The 26,448-nt window shown below is 41.6% G+C and overlaps 1 protein-coding gene across 1 annotated transcript in view; it reads right to left on the reverse strand.

The window, feature by feature from the left end:
- Nucleotides 1-26,448, reverse strand: part of LOC140734254 (calpain-5-like) — a 182,048-nt gene that overhangs the window by 30,333 nt on the left and 125,267 nt on the right. Inside the window, exons 3-9 of the mRNA XM_073057976.1 lie at nucleotides 23,391-23,522; nucleotides 18,151-18,359; nucleotides 15,365-15,557; nucleotides 9,554-9,729; nucleotides 7,973-8,050; nucleotides 3,123-3,318; nucleotides 1,398-1,520 (exon numbers count right to left, since the gene is read on the reverse strand). Of these exons, the coding sequence (XP_072914077.1) occupies nucleotides 1,398-1,520; nucleotides 3,123-3,318; nucleotides 7,973-8,050; nucleotides 9,554-9,729; nucleotides 15,365-15,557; nucleotides 18,151-18,359; nucleotides 23,391-23,522 (1,107 nt within the window). The remainder of the gene's footprint in view (nucleotides 1-1,397; nucleotides 1,521-3,122; nucleotides 3,319-7,972; nucleotides 8,051-9,553; nucleotides 9,730-15,364; nucleotides 15,558-18,150; nucleotides 18,360-23,390; nucleotides 23,523-26,448) is intronic.

Here is a 26,448-nt window from a genome sequence, read left to right on the forward strand (position 1 = left end):
ACATTTGGCGAAGTATAATATGATTAGGATTAGTCAGCATTGCTTTGTCAAGGGCAGGGCAGGCCCTACGAGCCTGATTGAAGTTTTTGAGGATGTGACTAAATACATTGTTGAAGGAAGAGCAGTGGATATAGTGTATATGGATTTCAGCAAGGCATTTGATAAGGTACCCCATGCAAGGCTTATTAAGAAAGTAAGGAGGCATGGGATCCAAGGGACATTGCTTTGTGGATCCAGAAATGGCTTGCCAACAGAAGGCAAGGAGTGGTTGTAGATGGGTCATATTCTGCATGGAGGTCAGTCACCAGTGGAGTGCTCAGGGAACTGTTCTGGGACCCTTACTCTTTGTGATTTTTATAAATGACCTGGATGAGGAAGCGGAAAGATGGGTTTGTAAGTTTGCTGCTGACACAAAGGTTGGAGGTGTTGTGGATAGTGTGGAGGGCTGTCAGAGGTTACAATGGGACATTGATATGATGCAAAACTCGGCTGAGAAGTGGCAGATGGAGTTCAACCCAGATAAGTGTGAAGTGGTTCATTTTGGTAGGTCAAATATGATGGTAGAATATAGTATTAATGGTAAAACTCTTGGCAGTGTGGAGGATCAGAGGGATCTTGGGGTCCGAGTCCATAGGACGCTCAAAGCAGCTGTACAGGTTGGCTCTGTCGTTAAGAAGGTGTATGGTGTATTGGCCTTCATCAATCGTGGAATTCAATTTAGGAGCCGAGAGGTAATATTGCAGCTATGTGGGACCCTAGTCAGACCCCACTTGGAGTACTGTGCTCAGCTCTGGTCGCCTCACTACAGGAAGGATGTGAAAGCCATAGAAAGGGTGCAGAGGAGATTTACAAGGATGTTGCCTGGATTGGGGAGCATGCCTTATGAGAATAGGTTGAGTGAACTCAGCCTTTTCTCTTTTGAGCGATGGAGGATGAGAGGTGACCTGATGGAGGTGTACAAGATGATGAGAGGCATTGATCATGTGGATAGTCAAAGGCTTTTTCCCCCAGAGCTGAAATGGTTGCCACAAGAGGACAGAGGTTTAAGGTGCTGGGGAGAAGGTACAGAGGAGATGTCAGGGGTAAGTTTTTATTACTCAGAGTGGTGAGTGCGTGGAATGGGCTCCCGGCCACAGTGGTGGAGGCGGATATGATAGAGTCTTTTATGAGGCTTTTAGATAGGTACATGGAGCTTAGTAAAATAGAGGGCTATGGGTAAGCCTAGTAATTTCTAAGGTAGGGACATGTTTGGCATAACTTTGTGGGCCGAAGGGCTTGTATTGTGCTGTAGGTTGTCTATGTTTCTATCATGGGAATAAATTCAGAGCTTCCAAGTTCCAGAGCTCCTGTCTGTAGGTCTTGTTACCTGCGACAAAAGTCATCCCCATTGGATTTACCTGGAAGATGCTGAAACCGATGATCAAGTTCATGCCCTTTCCTTCCATCTTGTGGATGCGTTTGTCTCGCTGCTGCAGTGAAATAAGAACCTCGTCCTCCTCCTTCATCACGTCAAAGACATACTGTGCAAAGGAGAAAGGAAACACTTCCATAAATTGCCACTAGTACAAGTATGCAGCAAGAGATTCAGGGAGAATTGAGAGGAATGTGAGAAACAAGGGAATATCGAGACACTGAGGGGCAATAGGATAGATGGGATTGTGGATTGTTGAATCTGTGGAAAAGGAAATTTCTGCTGTGTAAAACACTCAAAGATAAACTGAGTTAATGAATACTGTTTTGTAAATGTATATTCCTTTTCCTGAGCACAGGGGTTATGATTTAGGGAGAAAATTTCAGAATGTGCGAATTGGTAGACAAATCTATCAGGAGAATAAACAGAAGGCAGGTGAATAAGTGCAAAGCAAATTTATTATCAAAGTACATATATCTCAACATATTCAAATACTGCTGTGAGATTCAATTTCTTGCACACATTCACAGTAGAGGAATACAATAGAATCAATAAAACTACACACAATGATTGACAAACAATGTGTGAAAGAAGACAAACTATATAAATAAATAAATACTGCATAAGTGCCGTAGGTCACTAAATAATGCTGAGAAAGGAGTTGTAGAGTCCTTGAGAGTGAGTTCATAGGTTATGGAACCAGGTCATTGTTGAGGTGAGTGAAGTTACCCACTCTGGTTCAGGAGTCTGATGACTGAAGGGCAGTAACTGTTCCTGAACCAGGTGGTGTGAGACCCAAGGCTCCTGTACCTCCTTCCTAAAGGCAGCAGCAAGAAGAGAGCAAGGCCTGCAAGATGGGGGTCCTTGATAATGGATGCTGCTTTTAATGAGTATGGCAAGCCCCAGAGAGTTTGCAATTGCTGAGATCTGGGGATGCTCAAAAGGTCAATAAATAAGGCAATGGAGAATTCATGTCTATTTATTCAGTTGGATCTTCTAGAGAATTAAAGGTAAACTTAAATCTCAGGACTGGACAATATTTAAAACAGATTTTTTTCCTTCATTAGCTTTTGGAAATAAATCACATTTCCCTGTCAGGCACCAAATATGTTTAATCAATCTGGTTTCACTTCCTCCCCTACAGAGGACTGAAATCCAGGCTTAGAAATAACATATTGACACATCAACAAATATCTTGGTTGTGATCAAGTTCCTTCCATAGTTAAGGAAACATACTTTCATTGTGAAAAATTCCTCTAATATCAGCTTTACACAAGGGCAGAGTCACACACTGCACTAGTAGCAAACTCTTAAAGGAAAATGGCTGTGTGTAAGTGTCAGTGATAGGGGAGCGAGGGTACGGTAGTGACGTGGTAGGTGGGGAGGGGAGGGAAACAGTAACGGAGAATAGAGATAGAGGAAGTTAGAAACCAAATCAGTGCTGAAAGCCATCACTAAATCATCAAATTAATCCATTCCTAGACCTGAGTGTCCATAGCAGGGGTCCCCAACCCGTGTCCACACACCCTCACTTAAAATGATCCATGGCATAAAAAACAGTTGAGAGCCCCTGGTCTATAACCAATGTTATCAGTGAGTTCAACTGGTATTATCCCTCAGACAAGAGGGAATCACTATTCTATCAAAAAAACAGGCTCTTATATCATCTATCCTGCAAGCTTTCACAAGACAGCAACTGGAATATTCCCACCTGGGGATTTTGCAGGAAAGTGTCCAGATAATTTGTACATCCTCCGGCACGGTTCAAGAATGGATCTTCATGTCTTTTCCAGGCCCCGCGTAGTATTACCTCATCCCAGGTCTTGTGGATACTCCATAAAGACGTGTTTATCAGCCGACAAGCAATTACATTGGTGAAGAGTTCACACCAGTCTTGGAATGCCATCCTTGAATAAAACCCAGAGAGATTGGCCAATAATAGATGTATAGGCATGATAACAAATGCACCAACTATATACACTTACCCAGTTTTCAATTTTAGTATTGAGAACAATTGGTTTTATTAGTATTCCACCAGCTTCAAGAATGGTATCTATCAGTGACTTGAGGAGATGTGTTTTGCTAATGGAACTTTTCCGTGTAAAAAGGCCAAGCTCACCGTTAAAAAATAGTCATAAAAAAACACACACACTCAGAGTTCCAGGGAGAAAACACCTTGTCAATAAGTGTAGTGGCATTATTTGTCACTGGATGATCAGCTAACATTACAAGATATGGGCAGGACAGTAGAACAGATGGTAGAGATGCTGCCACACAGTTCCAGAGATGAAGGTTTGTCTGTGGAGTTTACATGCTCTCTCTTTGACTGCCCGGGTTTCCTTATATGTTCTCACAAATCTGGGTGTAGTTTGTGAAAAAGTGTTGGGAGAATAAAAAATGGGATTTATGTAGGGTTAACTTAAATGGATGGCTGATGGTCAACACAGACTCCGTGAGCAGAAAGTTATGTTTTCATCCCGTATCTCTCTGAGCTTCCATATCAACAGACTTGAAGGGAATTGAAAAAAGAACTCACTAAATCAAGTAGATGTCAAAAATTTCTGAACACCACTAGCTCTGCAGAATATGACTTAATTTTAAATTGGAAGCGTATGTTCAGATACAAAGTACAGATTATTCAATGATTTCAAATTTGGGGATGAACTTTGTCATTTTTCAATTTTTAAGAAGTAAAACATTTTTTACCCAATTCTCACCAGTATAAAACTGTGAACCATAATGTTAATAAAATAGAGAAAGCTTGTAGACAGTGCGAGAGGGAGGATAGGCAGGTGATAGAGAAGGGACGAGCTCAGTCCGACGGTTTGAGATGTGTCTATTTTAATGCAAGGAATATCATGAATAAAGCAGATGAGCTCAGAGCGTGGTCAGCACTTGGAGTTATGATGTTGTGGCCAATACAGAGACTTGGATGGTGCAGGGGTTGGAATGGTTATTTCTACTGCCAGGCTTTAGGTATTTCAGAAAGGACAAGGAGGGAGGCAAAAGAGGTGGGGGCGCGGCACTGTTGATCAGAAATAGTGTCATGGCTGCAGAAAAGGGGGAAGTCAGAGGGACTGTCTACAGAGTCTCTGTGGGTAGAAGTTAGGAATAGGAAGGGGTCAATAACACCCCTGGGTGTTTTTTTTTAATAGACCACCCAGTAGTAACAGGGACATCGAGGAGCAGATAGGGAGATTCTGGAAAGGAGTAAGAACAACAGGGTTGTTGTGGTGGGAGATTTTAATTTCCCAAAAATTGATTGGCATCTCCCTAGAGTGAGGGGTTTAGATGGGGTGGAGTTTGTTAGGTGTATTCAGGAATGTTTCTTAAAACAGTATGTAGATAAGCCTACAAGAGGAGAGGCTGTACTTGATCTGGTATTGGGAAATGAACCTGGTCAGGTGTCAGGTCTCTCAGTAGGAGAGCATTTTGGAGATAGTGATCACAATTCTATCTCCTTTACTATAGCATTGGAGAGGGATAGGAACAGACAAGTTAGGGAAACGTTTAATTGGAGTAAGGGGAACTCTGAAGCTATCAGGCAGGAACTTGGAAGCATAAATTGGAAACAGATGTTCTCAGAGAAATGTACTGAAGAAATGTGGCAAATGTTCAGGGCATTTGTGCGTGGGGTTCTGAGTAGGTACGTTCCAATGAGACATGGAAATGATGGCAGGGTACAAGACCTGTGGTGCACAAAGGCTGTTGTAAATCTAGTCAAGAAGAAAAGAAGAGCTTATGATAAGTTCAAAAAAATAGGTAATGATATGAATCTGGAAGATTATAAGGCTGGCAGGAAGGAGTTTAAGAATGAAATTAGGAGAGACAGAAGGGGCCATGAGAAGGCCTTGGCGGACAGGATTAAGGAAAACTCCAAGGCATTCTACAAGATGGGAAGAGCAAGAGGATAAGACGTGAGAGAATAGGACCAATCAAGTGTGACAATGGAAAAGTGTGTATGGAACCAGAGGAAATAGCAGAGGTACTTAATGAATACTTTGCTTTAGTATTCACTGTGGAAAAGAATCTTGGCGATTCTAGGGATGACTTGCAGTGGACTGAAAAGCTTGAGAATGTAGATATTAAGAAAAGAGGATGTGCTGGAGCTTTTGGAAAGCATCAAGTTGGATAAGTCACCGGGACCAGACAGGATGTATCCCAGGCTACTGTGGGAAGTGAGGGAGGAGATTGGTGAGCCTCTGGCAATGATCTTTGCATCATCAAAGAGGATGGGAGAGGTTCTGGAGGATTGGAGGGTTGCGGATGTTGTTCCCTTGTTCAAGAAAGTGAGTAGGGATGGCCCAGGAAATTATGGACCAGTGAGTCTTAATTCAGTGGTTGATAAGTTGTTGGAAAAGATCCTGAGAGGCAGGATTTATGAACATTTGGAGAGGCATTACATGATTAGGAATAGTCAGCATGGCTTTGTCAAAGGCAGGTCGTGCCTTACGAGCCTGATTGAATTTTTTGAGGATGTGACTAAACCCATTGATGAAGGAAGAGCAGTAGATGTAGTGTATATGGATTTCATCAAGGCATTTGATAAGGTACCCCATGCAAGGCTTATTGAGAAAGTAAGGAGGCATGGGATCCAAGGGGACATTGCTTTGTGGATCCAGAACTGGCTTGCCTACAGAAAGTAAAGAGTGGATGTAGACGGGTCATATTCTGCATGGAGGCCGGTGACCAGTAGTGTGCCTCAGGGATCTGTTCTGAGACCCCTAATCTTTGTGATTTTTATAAATGATCAGGATGAGGAAGTGGAGGGATGGGTTAGTAAATTTGCTGATGACACAAAGGTTGGGGGTGTTGTGGATAGTGTGGCGGGCTGTCAAAGGTTACAATGGGACATTGATAGGATGCAAAACTGGGCTGAGGAGTTCAACCCAGATAAGTGTGAGGTGGTTCATTTTGGTAGGTCAAATATGATGGCAGAATATAGTATTAATGGCAAGACTCTTGGCAGTGTGGAGGATCAGAGGGATCTTGGGGTCCGATTCCATAAGACATTCAAAGCTGCTATGCAGGTTGATTCTGTGGTTAAGAAGGCATATCATATATTGGCTTTCATCAATCATGGGATTGAGTTTAAGAACTGAGAGGTAATGTTGCAACTATATAGAACCCTGGTCAGACCCCACTTGGAGTACTGTGCTCAGTTCTGGTCGCCTCACTACAGGAAGGATGTGGAAACCATAGAAAGGGTGCAGAGGAGCTTTACAAGGATGTTGTCTGGATTGGGGAGCATGCCTTATGAGAATAGGTGGAGTGATCTCGGCCTTTTCTCCTTGGAGCGACAGAGGATGAGAGGTGACCTGATAGAGGTGTATAAGATGATTAAGAGTGTGTGTGTGTGTGTGTGTGTGTGTGTGTGTGTGTGTGTGTGTGTGTGTGTGTGTGTGTGTGTGTGTGTGTGTGTGTGTGTGTGTGTGTGTGTGTGTGTGTGTGTGGCAGGTTTGGCACAGCTTTGTGGGCCGAAGGGCCTGTATTGTGCTGTTTGTTTTCTATGTTTCCATGTTAACCAATAAAGCTTGAGTTTTGAAGAACACTTTCAAGTGTATCAATGTGAACTACTTATTGAATGCACCAAGCATTCTCATGATGTATCAGTGTTCTTGTTTACCTCAAGAATTTTAAGCTCAATCATTTCTTTTTCCAAATTGTTCTCGTGTCCTATTGTTGTACAAGAACTCTATGTTCCGTTCTTTCTGTCCTTTTGAGCATCACCAATTATAATCACTCAGCCACCTTCAGCTGGGCCTTTTCCAGGAATGTCCTCTCCTTTGTGGAAGTCTGATATTGATGTCTCTGAATAATTTCCGAATAATCTTGTCACTGTGTTGTACATTAAGTTAAATTTTCACCTCGAATTTGTAGTAACAGTCAGAAACTGTAAACTGAGTTTTGAAAGGATAATTGAAGGAAAATTTAATAGCCTTTAACACCATTTAAATCTGGCTATCGGACACCGAATGGAAACACTCAGCTCTTTGTTGTGTGTCCAGAGCCAACTACAGGAATGCTTTGTATAAATAGAAATTGCAGTTCATACTGAGGGTTGACAGTGGAGGTGTTGCAGAATAAGTGATTAAACCAAGGTCTAAATATTTGGATAAGTATAAATTACTTATGGTATTTTTAATGCATAGTTTGTCAGAACATTACCTATACACTATCAGTAATTATTTCAAAAATTTCCAAAGGTAATTCGAAAGAGGTTCTCTTATTTGTCAGTCTACGGGATTCCTCAGAAGGGGAGTCTAAATCATTTTCTATCTCCCTTTGTCTACACAGGTGTGAGAGAAGAAATAAGTGCTACAGTAGGGGGACTGGGGGAGATGGCGTTGCTGGGGGCAGGGGGAAGAGGAGGTGGCATGAGGGGGGAGAGGTGGAAATTTCAATTACTCCCCCTGCTGGTTCTGTTCTTCTCTACCCTGACCCCACCTTGGACACTCTCTCCTTTGACTTCCAACGGAGCTTCCAGCACCCCGTCCCTCTGCATTTAGAAACTACTTCAGGGTAGTCTAGAGGCAACGTGCAAACAATGAATTGACTTACCAGAACTCACCGTCATTCATAACATCAACGCCAATTCTTTTACGTTCCTTTTTTGTCACTTTCTTCCATTCTTGTGAACTAGATAAATCAGACAAATACTTTAAGTGCTTATGAAGCCCAGTTGTATTGCAAAAAAAAACAAAAAACAAATTGCTGGAGAACCCCAGCAAACAGGCAGGATCTGTTGGGGCAGAGGAATGGTTAACCTTCAGATCAAGACCCTGATGAAGTGTCTCGCCCCAAATCGTCGACTGTTCTCCCTTTTCCACAGATGCCGCCTAGCCTGCTGAGTTTCTCCAGCATCTTGCGCATGTTGTTCAAGAAGGTCATTGCAGAGAGAACACAATTGTTCTGCAGAACTATAAATAATTGGTCTCACTGATGTAGAGGAGGCCACATTGACAGCATCAAATGTAGTAGACAAGGTTAGAGGTGGTGTGTGTAATCCTTTGCCTGACCTGGAAGCGCTGTTAATGTCTCTACTTGACAGTGAGGAAGGAGGTGTAGGGACAAATGTTGCAACTCCTCTGGTTGCAATGTAAAGTGCCAGAGGATGGGGAGGGGTGGGGGTGGGGTAGTGATGAACAATCCAGGAGTCCTGGCAAAGGGTCTCGACCCGAAACGTTGACTGGACTGTTTTCCATAGATGCTTCCTGGCCCACTGAGTTCATCCAGCATTTTGAGTGCGTTGCTTTGATTTCCAACATCTGCAGATCTTCTCTTGTTAGTCATTATCAGAGGGAGAGTGGCCCCAACAGGAGGCAGAAATTGGCGAGAGGGGAAGGGAAGAGGCTGGAGGAGAGAGAGATGAGGACCAAGAGAATTCTATTTCTGTTCTGTCTGTAGGGGAAGGTCTGAAAGCAAAAGTCCAGGAAATGGAAGAAAAGTGGGTTAGGGCTCCATCAACCACATATTTCATAGAAGGAAGGACACCAGATATCCTAGAGTGGAAAGCCTTGTGGTTGAGATGAAGAAACTGACAGAAAGAGATAGAGGCTGGTTTGGAGAAGGTGTATTCAAAGTAGTGAGAGAGTCAGTGTGTTTATAACAAACACAGTCTCTTGCATCTCCAGTTACACTAGATTTTGCAACAGTACTACTCTTGTACAACTTCGTTCATTGAATCATTATGTGCCATGCCTTATGATGTGGCCGATCATGGTCTTTCCATGGCAATGAATGTTCTTGGCAAATTTTTCTACAGAAGTGGTTTGCCATTGCCTTTTTCTGGGCAGTGTCTTTTCAGGATGGGTGACCCCAGCCATTATTCACCTGGATTTAATTACTCATTTGAATTTAAATTTGAAATCATTTCTCTCCATTGGCAGTCTGGATACTTGGATCTTCATCACCCATGATGTAATCTCTACATTGCCATACTGCAACTATAAAACTTAATTACCTGAATTTTGGATACAGGAAACAAAACACATACAGTGATACATCTTGTATTAAATGCATGTGAGAGAAGACCATTTTCTATTACCCCGTGTTTTCTCAAAAACAAAAAGGCCAACCTATTTAGACTTCTCCAATCTAGTTTCTCATTTAATTCATGAACTGATAATGTTTACTACTCACTTATCACTCCAAGGGCCCAGCCATTCAACTTTACCCCAAGGGTTCCTCATTTTGATCATAAACACTTTTTCCGGAGTGTTACCCAGACGGACTCTTTGCACATTTGTCACAGAATATGAATGGTCTGTCTTCAGCCCATGCAACTTGCTGGTTATCACTTTCTTGTTAACTCTGTCCTATAAATATACAAGAGGACATTGTTCATTTATCAGTGATTTGCTAAAAATAAAAGTGCATTGCATTTACTGTAGGTACATGGTAACTCAGTGTTGCTCATTCATCTCAGTGCCATTCCTAGCACTAACCTTTTCACTTCTTGATTTCCTTAATATCCCCAAATGCCCTCAAAAAAGCTCTTGATTCCCATGGCTTTTTATGTTTTTAATTTGCCTTACAGTTCTTGGATATGTTTCTCTGTTTAACTTTCTTTCTATCCTAATCCTACATAAGGATATTTAATCAAAGATGGATAACAGAGATATCGTGCCATGGTTGAGATTAAACAATAAGCAGTGTCAAAGGGCAAAAATTCAACTGGATAATTTACAAGATTTAATTTTGATATTATGTCAAAAAGCTCTATCCAGATAAACAAAGCCTCACAAATCAACTAATATATGCAACTATCATTTTCTTCCCTAGAGTCTTTCTAACATTTGACGTAACTTCATGAGGTCAAATGAAGTTTGCAACCCACTGAAAGGTCTGAACTCTTTCAGCACACAAGTACTCCCTGATTGGTTATGGTTTTAAATACAGCTGAACAGTTATGATTAGAGCAGGCATTCACTGAGAGTTCAACTAGATTTCAGAATTGGTACAATTAGAGTCGTTTTCTCTGTGTTCACCTGCAGTGGGAGCCACAGTTGCATGACTGAATTCAGCCATACCACAGTACAGATGTGAAGATATATCAATTGTGATGGCTCAGTGAGTGGGCAGTCAAGCGTATCTTCCAAGAGCAATCAAAACTGGCTAAATAGCTCAAGAGATCATCAACTTTAATTTCAGTTGGGTGATTTTTGTATCAAGATTCCTTTGGAGAGAGATTAGTGCATTTTCCTTAGCTTCTATTCATAGTCTAAAAGGAAAATGTATCTCCATTTAACAAGAGGACCTTAAATGCCCCTTTCTCAGTGGATAGGATTAAGTAATCTAAGAATCCAATTAGAAGGAAATATTTTAGGATATAATTTTCTGCCTCATTGCTCTGCAAACATTTCTTCAGTGTTATAAAGTTTGCTTATGGCATACAAGCCTTGGTGACTAAAGCACCACATATCTGTTCTATCATGGACATTTTTTTCATCCATTATGTGAAATACAATGGACTGTAAAGTAACTGTTCATTATTAAATTGAAATATATATATATATATATAATTTATATATGTTGTATAGCTTTATAACATATTGATGCAGCTATAAAGAATGCAAGGCAGTGGTTAAATTTCATTAGGAGTTTGAGAAGATTTGCTTTGCCACCTAAAACATTGGAAAACCTCTGCAGATATACTGTGGAAAACATCCTGACAGGTTGCATCACTGCCTGGTTTGGGGGGAAGGGGTTGCTACCTCACTGAATCATAGCAAGCTGGAGAGAGTTGTAAAATTAGTCAGCTCCATCATGGTTACTAGCTGTGGTGAACTACATATACCTGTCTGGACACACCCCCCCCCCCCCGCTGACTGCTCCTGTGGCTCCTCCCACTGACCGTGGCTCCCCCCATGGACCCCGGTATAAAGGCGATTGGAGACACAGCCCCGGCCTCAGTCTCCAGGATGTTGTGTGGTGGTCACTTGCTGCTTGTTCTTTCTTCCAGCCAATAAAAGCCTATATCTCGCCTCACGTCTCCGAGAGTTATTGATGGTGCATCACTAGCCTCTGTAGTATCCAAGGTATCTTTAAGGAGCGGTGCCTCAGAAAATCAGCTTCCATCATCAAGGACCCCTACCACCCAGGACATGCCCACTTGTCTTTGTAACCATCAGGAAGGAGGTACAGAAGCCTGAAAGAACACATTCAGTGATTCAGGAAAAGCTTCTTCCCCTGTGTCATCCAATATCCAAATGGACATTGAACCCATGAACCTCACCTCATTACTTTCTTTAAATTTCTGGTTTTTGAAGTATTTATCTTAATTTAACTATTGTGTGTGTATAGATACACACACACACACACACTCTCTAATTCAGATTTATTTATTTATCATGTATTGTATTGTACTGCTGCTGCAACATTAATAAATTTCACAACATATGCCAGTGATATTAAACCCGAATCTGATTTAGTCATTGAGATAGAGCAATACAAGCAGTCCCCAAACAGTCCTTCCAGCTGAGGTGACACTTCACCTGTCGGCCTGTTGGGATCATATACTGTGTCCGGTGCTCCCAGAGTGACCTCCTTTATCAGTCAGACCCGACGTACATTGGGAGACCACTTCGCCAAGCACCTACCAGCAGAAGCAGGATCTCCAAATGGCCACCCATTTTAATTCCTCTTCCCACTCCCATTCCGATTAGTCAATCTATGGCTTCCTCTATTGCCATGATGAGGCCACACTCAGATTGGAGGAACAACACCTTATCTGGGTAGCCTCCAACCTGATGGCATGACCATCAATTTCTCAATCTTCCAGTAATGCCTCAGCCTCTCTTCACCATTTCCTATCCCCTTTTGCCTCTCTCATGTTATCTCCTTGCCCGCCCATCGCCTCCCTCTGGTGCTCCTCCCCCACCCCCTTTTTTTTCCTTCCTTCCATGGCCTTCTGTCTCTTTCACCAATCAACTTCCCAGCTCTTTGCTTCATCCCTCCCCCTCCAAGTTTCTCCTATCACCTTATGGTTCTCTCTCCCCTCTCCCGACCTTTCAAACCTACTCCTTAGCTTTTTTTCTCCAATCCTGCCAAACGGTTTTGGCCCAAAACGTCAACTGTGCTTTTTTTTTTTACCCCATAGATGCTACCTGGCCTGCGGAGTTCCTCCAGCATTTTGTGTGTTATCAATATAGAACGTAGAACATAGAAATCTACTGCACATTACAGGCCCTTCAGCCCACAATGTTGTGCCGACCATGTAACCTACTCTAGAAATTGCCTAGAATTTCCCTACCGCATAGCCGTCTACTTTTCTAAGCTCCATGTACCTATCTGAGAGTGTCTTGAAAGACCCTATTGTATCTGCCTCTACCACCATCACTAGCAATGCATTCCCCACACCCACCACTCTCTGTGTGGAAAAACTTTCCTCTGACATCGCTCTGTACCTTAAAACTATGCCCCTTCATGTTAGCCATTTCAGCCCTGGGAAAAAGCCTCTGGCTATCCACATGATCAATGCAGAATAAATGACAGCACAGCACAGGAACAATCCTTCAGCTCATGATGTGTGATGCCAAGTTAAAACATACACGTCTGCCTGCACATGGTCCATATCCCTCTCCATTCCCTCTGTTCGTGTGTCTGAGTAAACGCCTCATAAGCACTGCTATTATATCTGCCTCCACCACTTTCCCTGGCATTGTGTTCCAGGTACCTACTACTTGCTGAGTAAAAATCTTCAAACTTTTCACCTCTTGCCTTAAAATTTATGATGTCTAGTATCTGAGATTTCCACCCGGGAGGCAGACTTTAGCTACTCTATCTACACATCTCAGAATTTCATATGTCTGTCATGTCACCCCTCAGCCTCCAGAGTAAACAACCCATGTTTGCCCAATCTCCCCTTTATGGCCAATACTCTCCAAACCAGGCAACATCCTGGTGAACACGAGGAAATCTGCAGATGCTGGAAATTCAAACAGCAACAGACACAAAATGCTGGTGGAACACAGCAGGCCAGGCAGCATCTATAGGGAGAAGCGCTGTCAACGTTTCGGGCCGAGACCCTTCGTCAGGACTAACCGAAAGGAAAGATAGTAAGAGATTTGAAAGTAGTGGGGGAGGGGGAAATGCAAAATGATAGAAGACCGGAGCGGGTGGGATGAAGCTGGAAAGGTCATTGGCGAAAGTGATACATAGCTGGACAAAGGAAAGGATCATGGGACGGGAGGCCTCGGGAGAAAGAAAGGGGGGGTGGGGGGAAGCACCAGAGGGAGATGGAGAACAGGCGAACAACTAAATATGTCAGGGATGGGGTAAGAAGGAGGGACTTATCCTTGTAAATGGAACAAGTGCTACACCTGCCCTTACACTTCCTCCCTCACCACCATTCCGGGCCCCAGACAGTCCTTCCAGGTGAGGCGACACTTCACCTGTGAGTCGGCTGGTGTGGTATACTGCATCCGGTGCTCCCGGTGTGGCCTTTTATATATTGGTGAGACCCGACGCAGACTGGGAGACTGTTTCACTGAACACCTACACTCTGTCCGCCAGGAAAAGCAGGATCTCCCAGTGGCCACACATTTTAATTCCACGTCCCATTCCCATTCTGATATGTCTATCCATGGCCTCCTCTACTGTCAAAATGAATCCAAACTCAGGTTGGAGGAACAACACCTTATATACCGGCTGGGTAGCCTCCAACCTGATGGCATGAACATTGACTTCTCTAACTTCCGTTAATGCCCCTCCTCCCCTTCTTACCCCATCCCTGACATATTTAGTTGTTTGCCTGATTTCCATCTCCCTCTGGTGCTTCCCCCCACCCCCCCCCTTTCTTTCTCCCGAGGCCTCCCGTCCCATGATCCTTTCCCTTCTCCAGCTCTGTATCACTTTCGCCAATCACCTTTCCAGCTCTTAGCTTCATCCCACCCCCTCCAGTCTTCTCCTATCATTTTGCATTTCCCCCTCCCCCCACTACTTTCAAATCTCTTACTATCTTTCCTTTTGGTTAGTCCTGACAAAGGGTCTCGGCCCGAAACGTCGACAGCGCTTCTCCCTATAGATGCTGCCTGGCCTGCTGTGTTCCACCAGCATTTTGTGTGTGTTGTTGTTTGAACATCCTGGTGAACCTCCTTTGCACCTTCTCCTAAACCTTCACATTCTTCCTGTACTGGAGAGACCAGAAATGCACACAATACTCCAAAAAAATGGGCTCACCAATGTTTTATACAGCTGCAAACTGACTTGCCAAATTTTATTCTCAAAGTATCTTGATTAGTATTTTACTTAAGGATGACAATTTTCCAATCAACGTGAGAGCACACAGGCAGGAGTAGCTAAGAATTTCTATTTTTTTTTTCCCTGGGCTATATTAACATTTTAAAAATCCAATTCAAATATATAACATACCTGTATATGCAGAACGACCGCTAGAATATGTTCCAAGAAAGTATGGACTGCAATTCTATGATAATTTTCTGAGAGCCATCATCTGTCCAAAATCCTACAGTAAGTTCAATCAAATGCCCAACTAAACTAATCCCTTCTGCCTACGCAATGTCCATTTCATGCACGTTTACATGAATGCCTCTAGCATATTTGCCTCCACCACCATCCCAGGGAGCATAATCCCACCACTTTGTGTAACAAAATTGCCCTGTCTGTCTCCCTTGATTTTGCCCCCTTTCAGCTTAAATGCATGTCTTCTATTTTTTGACATTTTAACCCTGGGGGAAAGATCCTGACTGCTTCTCATAAGCCTCTACCTCCGTTGTTCCAGAGAAAACAACCTAAGTTTGTCCAACTTCTCCTTAAAAGAAATGTTCAAAGCCTTAACATCCTTCCTATAATGGGGTGACCAGAATTGAATGTAATACTCCAGATGCCATCTAAATAGATCTTAATAAAGCCACAACACCACTTCTCGACTCTTGAACTAAAACTCAAGTAATTCACATTATAGAAATCAGACAGAAAAGAGGGACATACATGGATGGAACAGCTAATCATCCCTCCTCGCTTGTACACCTTTGACAGCTTCTCAAATAGCTTCACGTAACTGTATTTGTTTTCTGCACAGTTGGCGTTTTGCACGTCAATGGTTTCTGCCACTGCACCAGTGAAATCAACAATGGCATCGCCCGCATTTCCTCCATCCAGAGCTTCATAGCAACCCGCCAGCCTGTAAGCAAGAACACAATGGAATTCCACAATGAGAGGAATTTTTGACATCTGGGATGAAATCCTACATCAGGACATTAGGTCAGTTACTTAAGAGTGTGGATGAACGGAGGGACCTTGGGGTTCAAATCCATACATCCCTCAAGGTCGCTGCACAGGTTGATAAGGTAGTTAAGAAGGCCTATGGGATGCCAGGCTTCATTAATAGGGGGATTGAGTTCAAGAGTAGAGAGGTCACGTTGCAACTCTACAAATCTCTGGTGAGACCCCACTTGGAGTATTGTGTTCAATTCTGGTCACCTCATTATAGGAAGGATGTGGAAGCTATGGGGAGGGTGCAGAGGAGATTTACCAGGATGTTTCTTGGATTGGAAAACAGGTTTTATGAGGCAAGGTCAGCAGAGCTGGGACTTTTCACTTTGGAGCATAGAAGGATGAGGGGACTTGATTGAGATCTACAAGATTGTGAGAGGCATAGATAGGGTGGATAGCCAGTGCCTGTTTCCCAGGGCACGAATAGCAAATACCAGAGGGCATATGTACAAAGTTAAGGGAGGTAAGTTTAGGGGAGACATCGGGGTAAGTTGCTGGGTTTTTTTAAACACAGAGGGTTGTGGGTGCCTGGAATGACTTGCCAGGGATGGTGGTGGAGGCTAAAACATTAGAGGTATTTTAGAGCCTCTTGGACAGGCACACGGATGAAAGAATAGAGGTTTATGGGATAGTATGAGTTTAGTACATTCTTTTTAGGAATATATGGGTCGGCACAACATTGAGGGCTGAAGGGCCTGTACTGTGCTGTAGTATTCTAGTAGCTAGTGTCTAGTGATCTTCTATGAAATGCTATCATACTATGACCATTGTTCCTAAACTACCTCATCGTCTGTTAAACTTCTCCCAGGACACAATATTAAATCTAAACTAACTTGTGTTCTTGTTGGTTTCTCAAGATACTGATTGGAAAAATATGTTACTTGTAAACTCTATGAATACATCCTCAATAACTTATTACCGATTTATTTTGGACAAGCTACGTGCATGTTAAAGTCCCCTGTAATTATCACAGCTTGGATATCAAGTTTCTTGATTTATACCATACTCAAATTAATCATTTTTTGGGGGGTGAGGGGTTGTGCATTCTATACGTACTGTTCCTAGTATTTTTCTACCTCGTGCTATTTCTTAGCTTCACCCATTCAGATTTTACTTTTTGATTTTCTATACTTATGTACTTCTTCTGCAGAACAGACTCGATGAGCCAAAGTCTCATGGTCTTCCATATTGTATTGTACCTGTCTTTCTCCCTGTGCAATAACATACACAATTTGGAAACTTGCCATCATCATGATGTCTGTCATCTGCTTGCTCTACCTCTCCCATCAGGCAGAAAATGTCAATAAGGTTGGAAGAGTGAAGAGAAAATTTACAAGGATGTTGTTAGGACTTGACAACCTGAGTTATAGGGAAAGGCTGAATAGGTTAGGACTTTATTCCCTAGAGTGCAGGAGGACGAGAGGAGATTTGATAGAAGTATACAAAATTATGAGAGTTCAGATAGGGTAAATGCAAGCAGGCTTTTTCCACTGAGGTTGGGTGAAACCAGAACTAGAGGTCAGTGGAAAGGTGAAAAGGGAAATGTTTAAGGGGAACATGATGAGGAATTCCTTCTGTCAAAGGGTGCTGAGAGAGTGTGGAATGAGTGTGAATGAGTGTTGAAGTAGTGGATGCATGTTAGATTTCACCGTTTAGGAAGAATTTGGATTGTACATGGATGAATTAGTACATGGCTATGGTCCCGGTGCAAGTCAATGGACCAGGCAGATTAATAATTTGGCATGGATTAGATGGGTCAAAGGGCCTGATTCTGTGTTGTACTCTTCTATGAGTCTATGACTCTAAGATACAAAAACCTGAAAGCAAATACCACCAGGCTCAAGAACAGCTTCTATCCTGCTGTTATAAGAGAATTGAATGGTTCTCTAGTACCACAATCTACCTTGTTATGATCTTGCACCTTAGCTGCACTGCACCTTCTCTGTAGTTGTTGGACTTCATTTTGCTTTTTGTTATTATTTTATTTTGTTCTACCTCAATGCACTGTATGAACAGCACACAAAAGCTTTTCATTCTATCTCAGTACATGTGACAATAATAAATCAATTCCAATTTGTCTAAAGACTCTAGTGTAAATATATGAAATCCGTGCATATATATGCTTGTTGCAAGCTTTCAACTCCTTCATTTTCAAATAGATCCCATGAATCATGTCCTGACAACAGTAAAAATTGAATAATTTAATGAGTTTCCTTTGAGACCAGAAACTATTCATTACCACAGAACTTCAATTGCTGTTCTGGAATACAAAGCAAATGATCAATGTTCACAGAAGTGGGAGAATGAGACCTAATAGAAGATTTAGTAATATTATGACCAATCTGACAAACGTGTCATGATCAATGGGACTACGTGATATTCAATAAATTCCAGGGTCCCAAAACAATTGGACAACTTATCTTTGGCACACGGAACAGGTAATCTGCAAGTCTCCACACATTTCACTATCAATGGAATTGGTGATGGTTGCGCCATCTTACTTTGCATATGCCTTCTCCAATAATGCACTCCAGAATTCTTCCTTGGAATTCGAGTGACAGAACAGGAGCTTGCCATTCAATGTTGGAAGACGATCATCTACCACAACGTCAGTCCATTCACCAAAGCGCCAAAACCGGAAGTGAAAGATGCCTGCATGATTACTTGGATTTTTTGAGTCCCAGTCCTGCTTCTTCCAGTCTGGGATGACCTGAAATCACCAAGAAGAAATTATTTACCATTGGTTAAATATAAACTTTGCAACCATTTTAAGCTATAAAATACAGTGATAGTTTTCTTGAAACTAAAGGGTCTTGATTGGGCTCAGCTCAAAATGTCAACTGTTTATTCTCCATTGATGCTGCCTGACCAGCTGAGTTCTTCCAGCATTTTGTGTGTATTGCTCTGAATTTCCTGCATCTGCAAAATCTCATGTTTATAATTTTATTTTGTTTCCCATTCAGGTTCATCCTATTTTTTGCTAATAATTTTGCACTGAAAAGATGTGTTTCAAATAATTCTTTTTTTTAAATTTCATTCTCTTTGAAGCCAAGGGCATTTATATTAACCAAGAAATAGAGCTTGTAGCCCTAAATATACCTGGCGTCATGGCGTTCTCAGAGTGAAGGCTCCATACACTTGCCCAGTCAAAGAACAAATATAGTCTGAGGTGATTTTCCAAATATCTCCAAAGACCAGCAAGTACAGCAGGTGTTCTATCTGACAAAAGTCTATTGAGGTTCCTATAAACTTAATAAACAGATACTCAACAATTGTTTCAGGCAAGCTCTCTCAATATCACTGAAAACAATACAGCACCCATAGTTTGTGCTTGGCACACTTAATGACCACTTTATTAGGTATACTTGTGGATTTGCTCATTAATGCAAATATCTAACCAGCCAATCATGTGGCTGCAACTCAATGCATAAAAGCACACAGACATGGTCAAGAGATTCAATTGTTCAGACCAGACATCGGAATGGGGAGGAAATGTGAACCAAGTGACTTTGACCGTGGAATGATTGTTGGTGCCGGGCAGGATGGTTTGAGTATCTCAGGAACTGCTGATCTCCTGGGATTTTCATGCACAACAATCACTAGAGTTTACAGAGAATGGTGCAAAAACAAAAACATCCAGTGAGTTGTAGTTCTGTGGGCAAAATGTTTTGTATTGACAGGCAAGAGGAGAATAGCCAGACTGGTTCAAGCTGACAGGAGGGTAACATTAACTTTAATAACGAGGCAATACAACCACTGTGTGCAGAAGACTATCAGGAACCAGAGTGATAGTGCTGAGGATGATGTAGATGGTTTACAAACAAAGGCAATGTGTAGTCAGAATCATAGCAAGGAGAGGCTGATGATAGGGCAAAATTGTGGTCAACAGGATGAGTTGCAGGATAAAAGGCAGGCAAAATCTACAAGGCTGAATACAGAACTGAAGGTCTTATATTTGATACAGAATGAGATCAATTAATTTGTAGCACAGTTTCAGACTGACAAGTATTACTGAGACATGCTTGAAAGATTATAGCATGGTGCTTTATGTCCAAGGATACACATTGCATCAAAAGGACAAGCAGGAAGGCAGTAGGGGTGGTTTGGTTTTACTCATAAAAAAATTAAATTATATCATTAGAAAGAGGTGACATTGGGTTGGAAGGTGTTGAATCGTTGTGGATAGAATTAAGGAACGGCAAGGGTAAAAAATACCCTGATGGAAGTAGTATACAGACCCCCAAACAGTAGTAAAGATGTGGTCTATGAGTTACATTGGAGATAGAAAATGCATGCCAAAAGTGAAATGTTACGATAGTCATGAGGAATTTCAGTATGCAGGTAGATTGGGAAAATCAGTTTGGTTCTGGATTCCAAGAGGGGGCATTTCTAGAATAATTATGAGATGGTAAAGGATGGGAGGTGACCTGATAGAGGTGTACAAGATAATAAGAGGCATTGATCGTGTGGGTAGTCAGAGGCTTTTTCCCAGGGCTGGAATGACTAGCACGAGAGGGCATAGTTTTAAGGCGCTTGGAAGTAGGTACAGAGGAGATATCAGGGGTAAGTTTTTTTTAATGCAGAGAGTGGTGAGTGCGCGGAATGAACTGCTGGCGGCAGTGGTGGAGGCAGAAACGATAGGGTCTTTTAAGAGACTCTTGGATGGTTACATGGAGCTTAGAAAAAAAGAGGGTTACGGGTAAGCCTAGGTAGTTCTAAGGTAAGGACATGTTCAGCACAGCTTTGTGGGCCAAAGGGCCTGTATTGTACAGTAGGTTTTCTATGATCTATGTTCTATGGCTTGTTAGAGCAGCTTGTGGTGGAGCCCACTAGGGGATCAGCTATTCTAGATTGGGTGTTGTGCATTAAACTGGAATTGATTAGATAATATGATCAAATTTACCCTGAAACTTGAGAAGGAGAAGCTAAAAGATGTATCAATATTAGAGTTGAGTAACGGGAATTACAGAGGCACCAGCGAGTTCTTGGCCAGAACTGATTGGAAAAGAACACAGGCAGGGATGACAGCAGAGTAGCAATGGTTGGAATTCCTGGAAGCAATTTTGAAAGCACAGGGTATACGCAGCGAAAGATGAAGAAATATTCTAAAGGCAAGTCGATACAACTGTGACTAACAACAGAAGTCAAAGCCAACATACAAGCCGCAGAGAGCACATGAAGTGTGTGAAGTTACCATTACTAGGGAGAAGGTTCTTGCAAAACTGAAAGTTGATAAGTCATATGGACCAGATGGTGTACCCACCAGAGTTCTGAATAAGGTGGCTGAAGAGATTGTTGGGAGCAATATTATTGATCTTTCAAGAATCACTAGATTCTGGGATGGTTCCAGAAGACTGGAAAATTGCAAATGTCACTCCACTCTTCAAGAACGGAGAGAAGCAGAAGAAAGGAAATTATAGGCCAGTTTATCTGATGTCAGTGGTTGGGAAGATGTTGGAATCAATTGTTAAGAATGTGGTAACAGGGTACTTGGAGGTAGATGATAAAATAAGCCGTAGTCAGCATGGTTTCCTCAAGGGGAAAATCTTGCCTGACAAATCTATTGGAATTCTTTGGAGGAATAACAAGCAGGATAGAGAAAGGAGAATTGGTTGATATTGTGTACTTGGATATTCAGAAGGCCTCTGACAAGGTACCACACATGAGGCTCTAAAACAAGCTGTGAACCTATAGTATTTTAGGAAAGGTTCTAGCATGGACAAGCAGTGGTTGATTGGCAGGAAGCAAAGAGTGGGAATAAAGTGAGCCTTTACTGGTTGGCTGCTGGTGACTAGTGGTGTTCCACAGAGGTCTGTGTTGGAACCAATTCTTCTTACGTGGGTAGGAGGTGGGGCAGTAGTTTTGAGGAAGTAGAGAGGTTACAGAATGACTTAGACAGATTATCAGAATGGACATAGAAGTGGTAAATGGAATACAGTACCAGGAAGTGAACGGTCATGCACTTTAGTAGAAGAAATAAAAGGGTTGACTATTTTCTAAATGGAGAGAAAATACAAAAATCTGAGGTGCAAAGGATTTGGGAGTTGTTATGCACAATTCCCAAAGGGTTAATTTCCAAGGTTGAGTCTTTGGTGAGGTAGATAAATGCGATGTTAGCATTCATTTCTAGAATATAAAAGCAAGAATGAAATGTTGAGACTTTATAAAGCACTGGTGAGGCCTCACTTGGAATATTGAGAACAGTTTTGGGTCCCTTATCTACGAAAGGGTGTGCTGAAACTGGTCGAGGATCAAAGGAGTTCACAATAATGATTCCAGGATTAAACTGCTTGTCATATGAAGAACATTTGATGGCTCTGACCCTAATTTTATTGCAATTCCAAATAATGAGGGGTGACCCAATTGGAACCTATTGAATGGTGAAAGGCCTTGATAGAGTGGATGTGGAGCAAATGTTTCCTATGTTGGGAGTGTCAAAGACCAGAGGACACAGCTTCAGAATAGAGGGGTGTCTTTTTAGAACAGAGATGAGGAGGAATTTCTTTAGCCAGTGAGTGCTGAATCTGTGGAATTCGTTGCCATAGGCAGCTGTGGAGGACGTCTTTATGTATATTTAAGACAGAGATTGATAGTTTCTTGATTGGTTAGGGCATGAAGGGATGGTGGGGGTGGGAGCCAGGAGATTGGGTCTGAGAGGAAGAATAGATCAGCCATGATGAAATGGCAGAGCAGACTTGATGGGCTAAATGGTGTAATTCTGCTCCTATATCTTAAGGACATGGTGTTATGTTGAACCTTGAAGTGTATGGGCTACAACAGCAACAGACCACGATCATACCCTCAGTGGCTACTTTATCAGGTATAAGTGATACCTAAAAAAGTGACAACTGTGTGTAGGTGGAAAAAGGAGAAGTCTACAAAGGATATTGGCTGATGGGGTTGGGTGTGAAAGAGTTGATAGCTCCCTCTAGAAAGGAAAAGATCTTCAGTAGTACAGGAGATATCTAATAAAGTGGTCACTGTGTGTATCTTGCTGCAGTTTTTGAAATCCTGCTCCATTTTTATGCTAGCACATCAGAGGCAAGGAAATTCTCACACATCGTATTTGCATTGCCAGTGGACTTGAGAAAAGTTAGATCAACCATGATGTTATTGAATGGCAGAGCAAGCTCAACGGGCCAAATGGCTACTGCTGTTCCTAGTTCTCACGTTCTTCTGAACACTGTCAGAAGCTGACCTGTGTCAAGTGTAACTCTAGACCCAGAGAGATGTAAAAGCTGGACAGATGTCTCATTCTGCTTAATTTACTTACCACCCCACTCCCGCAACAGCATTTAAACTCAATTCCTCTGTTACAGTTTATGCTGTCAGCTATTCCTGTCTCATATCCTTTGTCTAACATCTATTAGTGTTCTATTAATAATGCACTGGCCATCTGTATTTCCACATTCAATGCAGCTGTGACACATTTAACAATGAATAAGAAGCAATCAGAAGAGGACGAGATGAGGAAAATGAAAGCGGTTGTCAGCTGTGAAAATGAATAATTTAATGTCAAAGTGATTTGTTCTAGCAAATTGCAAGTTAATATAATGTGTAAATATGATTATAATGTCAAATAATCATCATTCAGTATTCTACTCTGCTGAAGGACCACCTGACAAAATTATAACTTCAGGTTTAATCTTGAGAAAAGACTAATGCACTGTTAAATAACATTGCATACTTCAAAGGTTTAAGTAACTTCAGGACATTACCATGATTTAAACAAAGTTCTCACCTTTTGCCATTGACCATCCCGAAGAGCTAAACAGGAACAAGCAGCTACAAACCAGCAATTCCCCAGATCCCCTTGGTTTAAATCGTGTGAACTGATTCCATTTACAAACAGCTGCGGAGATTCACATAGGTCCTAGTAGAAACAATAAAAAGACAAGAAAATTAACCCCAGACTTACAAAGTTCAAAGTACAGATGTTTCATTATTTCCAAATAGTCTACAAATTGAAAACCTTCTATTCCCTTGATTCCATCCACAGAATATTGTCCAATCTAATCACGTTGTTATCTCAGATTGACAAAAGTTGGAGGGACCATTTATTAATTTAAAAAAAAAGGTCTTGGAAGGCCACAATTCTTGTCAATGTGTTAAAACATGGTGAGAAGAAACATCAGACACAAATTCACAACCTCATTTTGCACAATTGTGACCAGCGACAAGAAAGAAAACAAATCCAATCTTTGTAAGTACAACAGGATCTCTTTACTGTTCACCTTGAGGAAAGTCCTCTATTACCTCCTCTAGTCAAGCAGCTCCCTCCTGATTTGCAGTTTAGATTCTGCCCACCTGAATGCAAAGTGAAAATGATCTTCACCACTGAAAAAACTGCAAGTAAACTGCAAATATCAGCATCAACTGCTAGAGGTTTTGATTGCAGATGTACTGTGGAGCACCATTCTCAACTTTTTTCCTGCTTTTTCTGCATGATGGCTTGTCATTCAAGATGCTAATAAACAGGTCTGCCACAGATGAAAGATAGTGCAGAATGGGGTGAAACTAGGCACTCACACATACAGCACCCATCAGGGAGGATATGTACGGTCTTGAAATTCCTTCTTCCCATTAATTGTCCACCGCCATTCATGACTAGACATGGCGGGGCTACAGAGATCTGATTCAGCAGCTGTGCATTATTTAGTTTCATTTACTGTGTGTTTTTGTAAACAGTCTCCCAGTTCCAGGTTAGAGTATACTAAGGCATCAATAGGGTGTACTATGGAGACAGAAATTGTCAGCTGCTGATCATTTTCTGTCCAAGGGCAAACTAGAAATGAGTTGAGATTTTTCCACTGGGACTCAGTGCCACACGATGATTTCTCAGATCAATTTTATTAATAATAATATTAATGGTTAATGATGAAAAGGAAGATATCAACACCTTTGCCTTTGCCAGACAGTTGCAATATTAGCAAAGATTGACATTCTTTTGTGGTCGATGGTGAAAGGTGTGTTTCTGAAGCACTGCTTCTGTCCTGTCAATCAATTTGATTTGCTTTATCGCCCAGAATCAGTCAACTGCAACACTGGATATATTTCCCACTTGGCAACAAGTTCTCCTGAAGTATTTTCTTTTGTGGTCAATGTGAATATTTTAAGAGGTATTGAAAAATCTTTAGCAGCTTCATCCGTGATACAGATGAATTAAAACAGTTGTAAATCGAAGGCTTACAGCTACGTGAGAATTTTAAAACATGCAGGGAAAAAATGAAACAATTTGCAAGGATTTGAAGCAGCTTAGAGCTATAATACATGCAAAGACTTTCAGTGAATAATTTGGATTAATGCTAACTGACAATAGTACAAAACTGTCATTAGAGAATATGGACTACTGGAGTTGGAAAGAGATAAAATAGCAGAAGGTTGGCAGGCAGTTACAGACGTCTTCTCAGAAATTCCTCAACATTAACATGAAAGTAATGGCCAAAGAGGTGAACTGAATGCCAGGAGAGGCTGGCTGATGGATAAAACCTAATGCCAGGAACATTTTATCATATACAGCACCCATACAGCTAAGTAACTAACTCTGTAAAATTATTGGTTAAACTGCAGTTATTTGGGATGGTCTTCGTTTCTACCTTGATTGACAGTCAATAAATACCATAAGTTGGAATGTTAATGGTGATATCACATTTACAGTACAGCATAAGACAGAAAGAGTCCTTTAAGTCCATCAAGTCAACATCAAGCATCAAATATTCAGTAGTGCTAATCCAATTTTATTCTTGCCATAACCACATTAACAACCCCAGATTCTACCACTCAACCAGGGACAACTTCCAGTGGCCAATTACCCTACTAAGCTGCATGTCCTTGGGATGTGAAAATAAGACAGTGCCTCTGGATTAAACCCATACAGTCATGAGGAGCAACTCCATGCAGATAGGCAGAACAGGAATCAGGATTGAATTTGGTTCACTGGAACTGTGAGGGAAATAGCTCACCCCACTGTATACTAAGACAGAAAGGAATAATTAGCATTCTGGTTTCCTGCTACTTATCATTATTCAAAACCTCTATACAAAGCAGTGAGTATATGGATGAAAACAAGTCTGAGTTTAGCTGTGATGCAGTCTACACTAATCAGTCTACCCAAATAAGCTGACAAAGTTCTGAAATGAAGAATAATCAATGCAAGGCACTGGAGACTCAACAATGCTTGTTAAATCTAAAATCACCATGAACCATCCAGTGTCTTTGAAATGCGGAGTAGCAGGATTAGCCCCGAAACAGCTGATATTAGCAAAAAACAAACCCATGAGATACTATAACTGTGGTAAAATACTATTAGTTCAGAAGAAATATATCTAGTATTTTTTGAAATGCCTGCAAAACATCGCCATATATCGCCAGTGCCATCTTGGAAACCCAAGATTATAATTTATACTATACAAGCTTTCACTTGCTAGTGTGTAAGATGGAAATAGGACAGAGTTAAAACATAATAGATTCATAAAATACATTTTCCTTTGGGTATTTTTTGCCATTTTCTGGAAGACCTCCTCAAATGGGCGTCGTGAGAAGCTACAGAGAAAAATGTACGGCATTAGCACAGGATGAAATCAGAGTTCAAACAATTTACATATCATACCCAATATGGGGGTTTCCTATGTTAAATTCTGAAGCTATAGATCGATTGTACTGTTTGTCTATCGATGCAGGGAAATTACTTTTACACTGGGACCTCCCGAGTTGACATAACTTTGAAGAAAATTGGCCAGTCTTGGTTTAGTTTCCTTATGAGCCATCAGCAAGGGTGCACTCCATTATTTCCCAGAATA

The sequence above is a fragment of the Hemitrygon akajei genome, chromosome 10 (genome assembly GCF_048418815.1).
Source record: "Hemitrygon akajei chromosome 10, sHemAka1.3, whole genome shotgun sequence".
NCBI lineage: Eukaryota > Metazoa > Chordata > Chondrichthyes > Myliobatiformes > Dasyatidae > Hemitrygon > Hemitrygon akajei.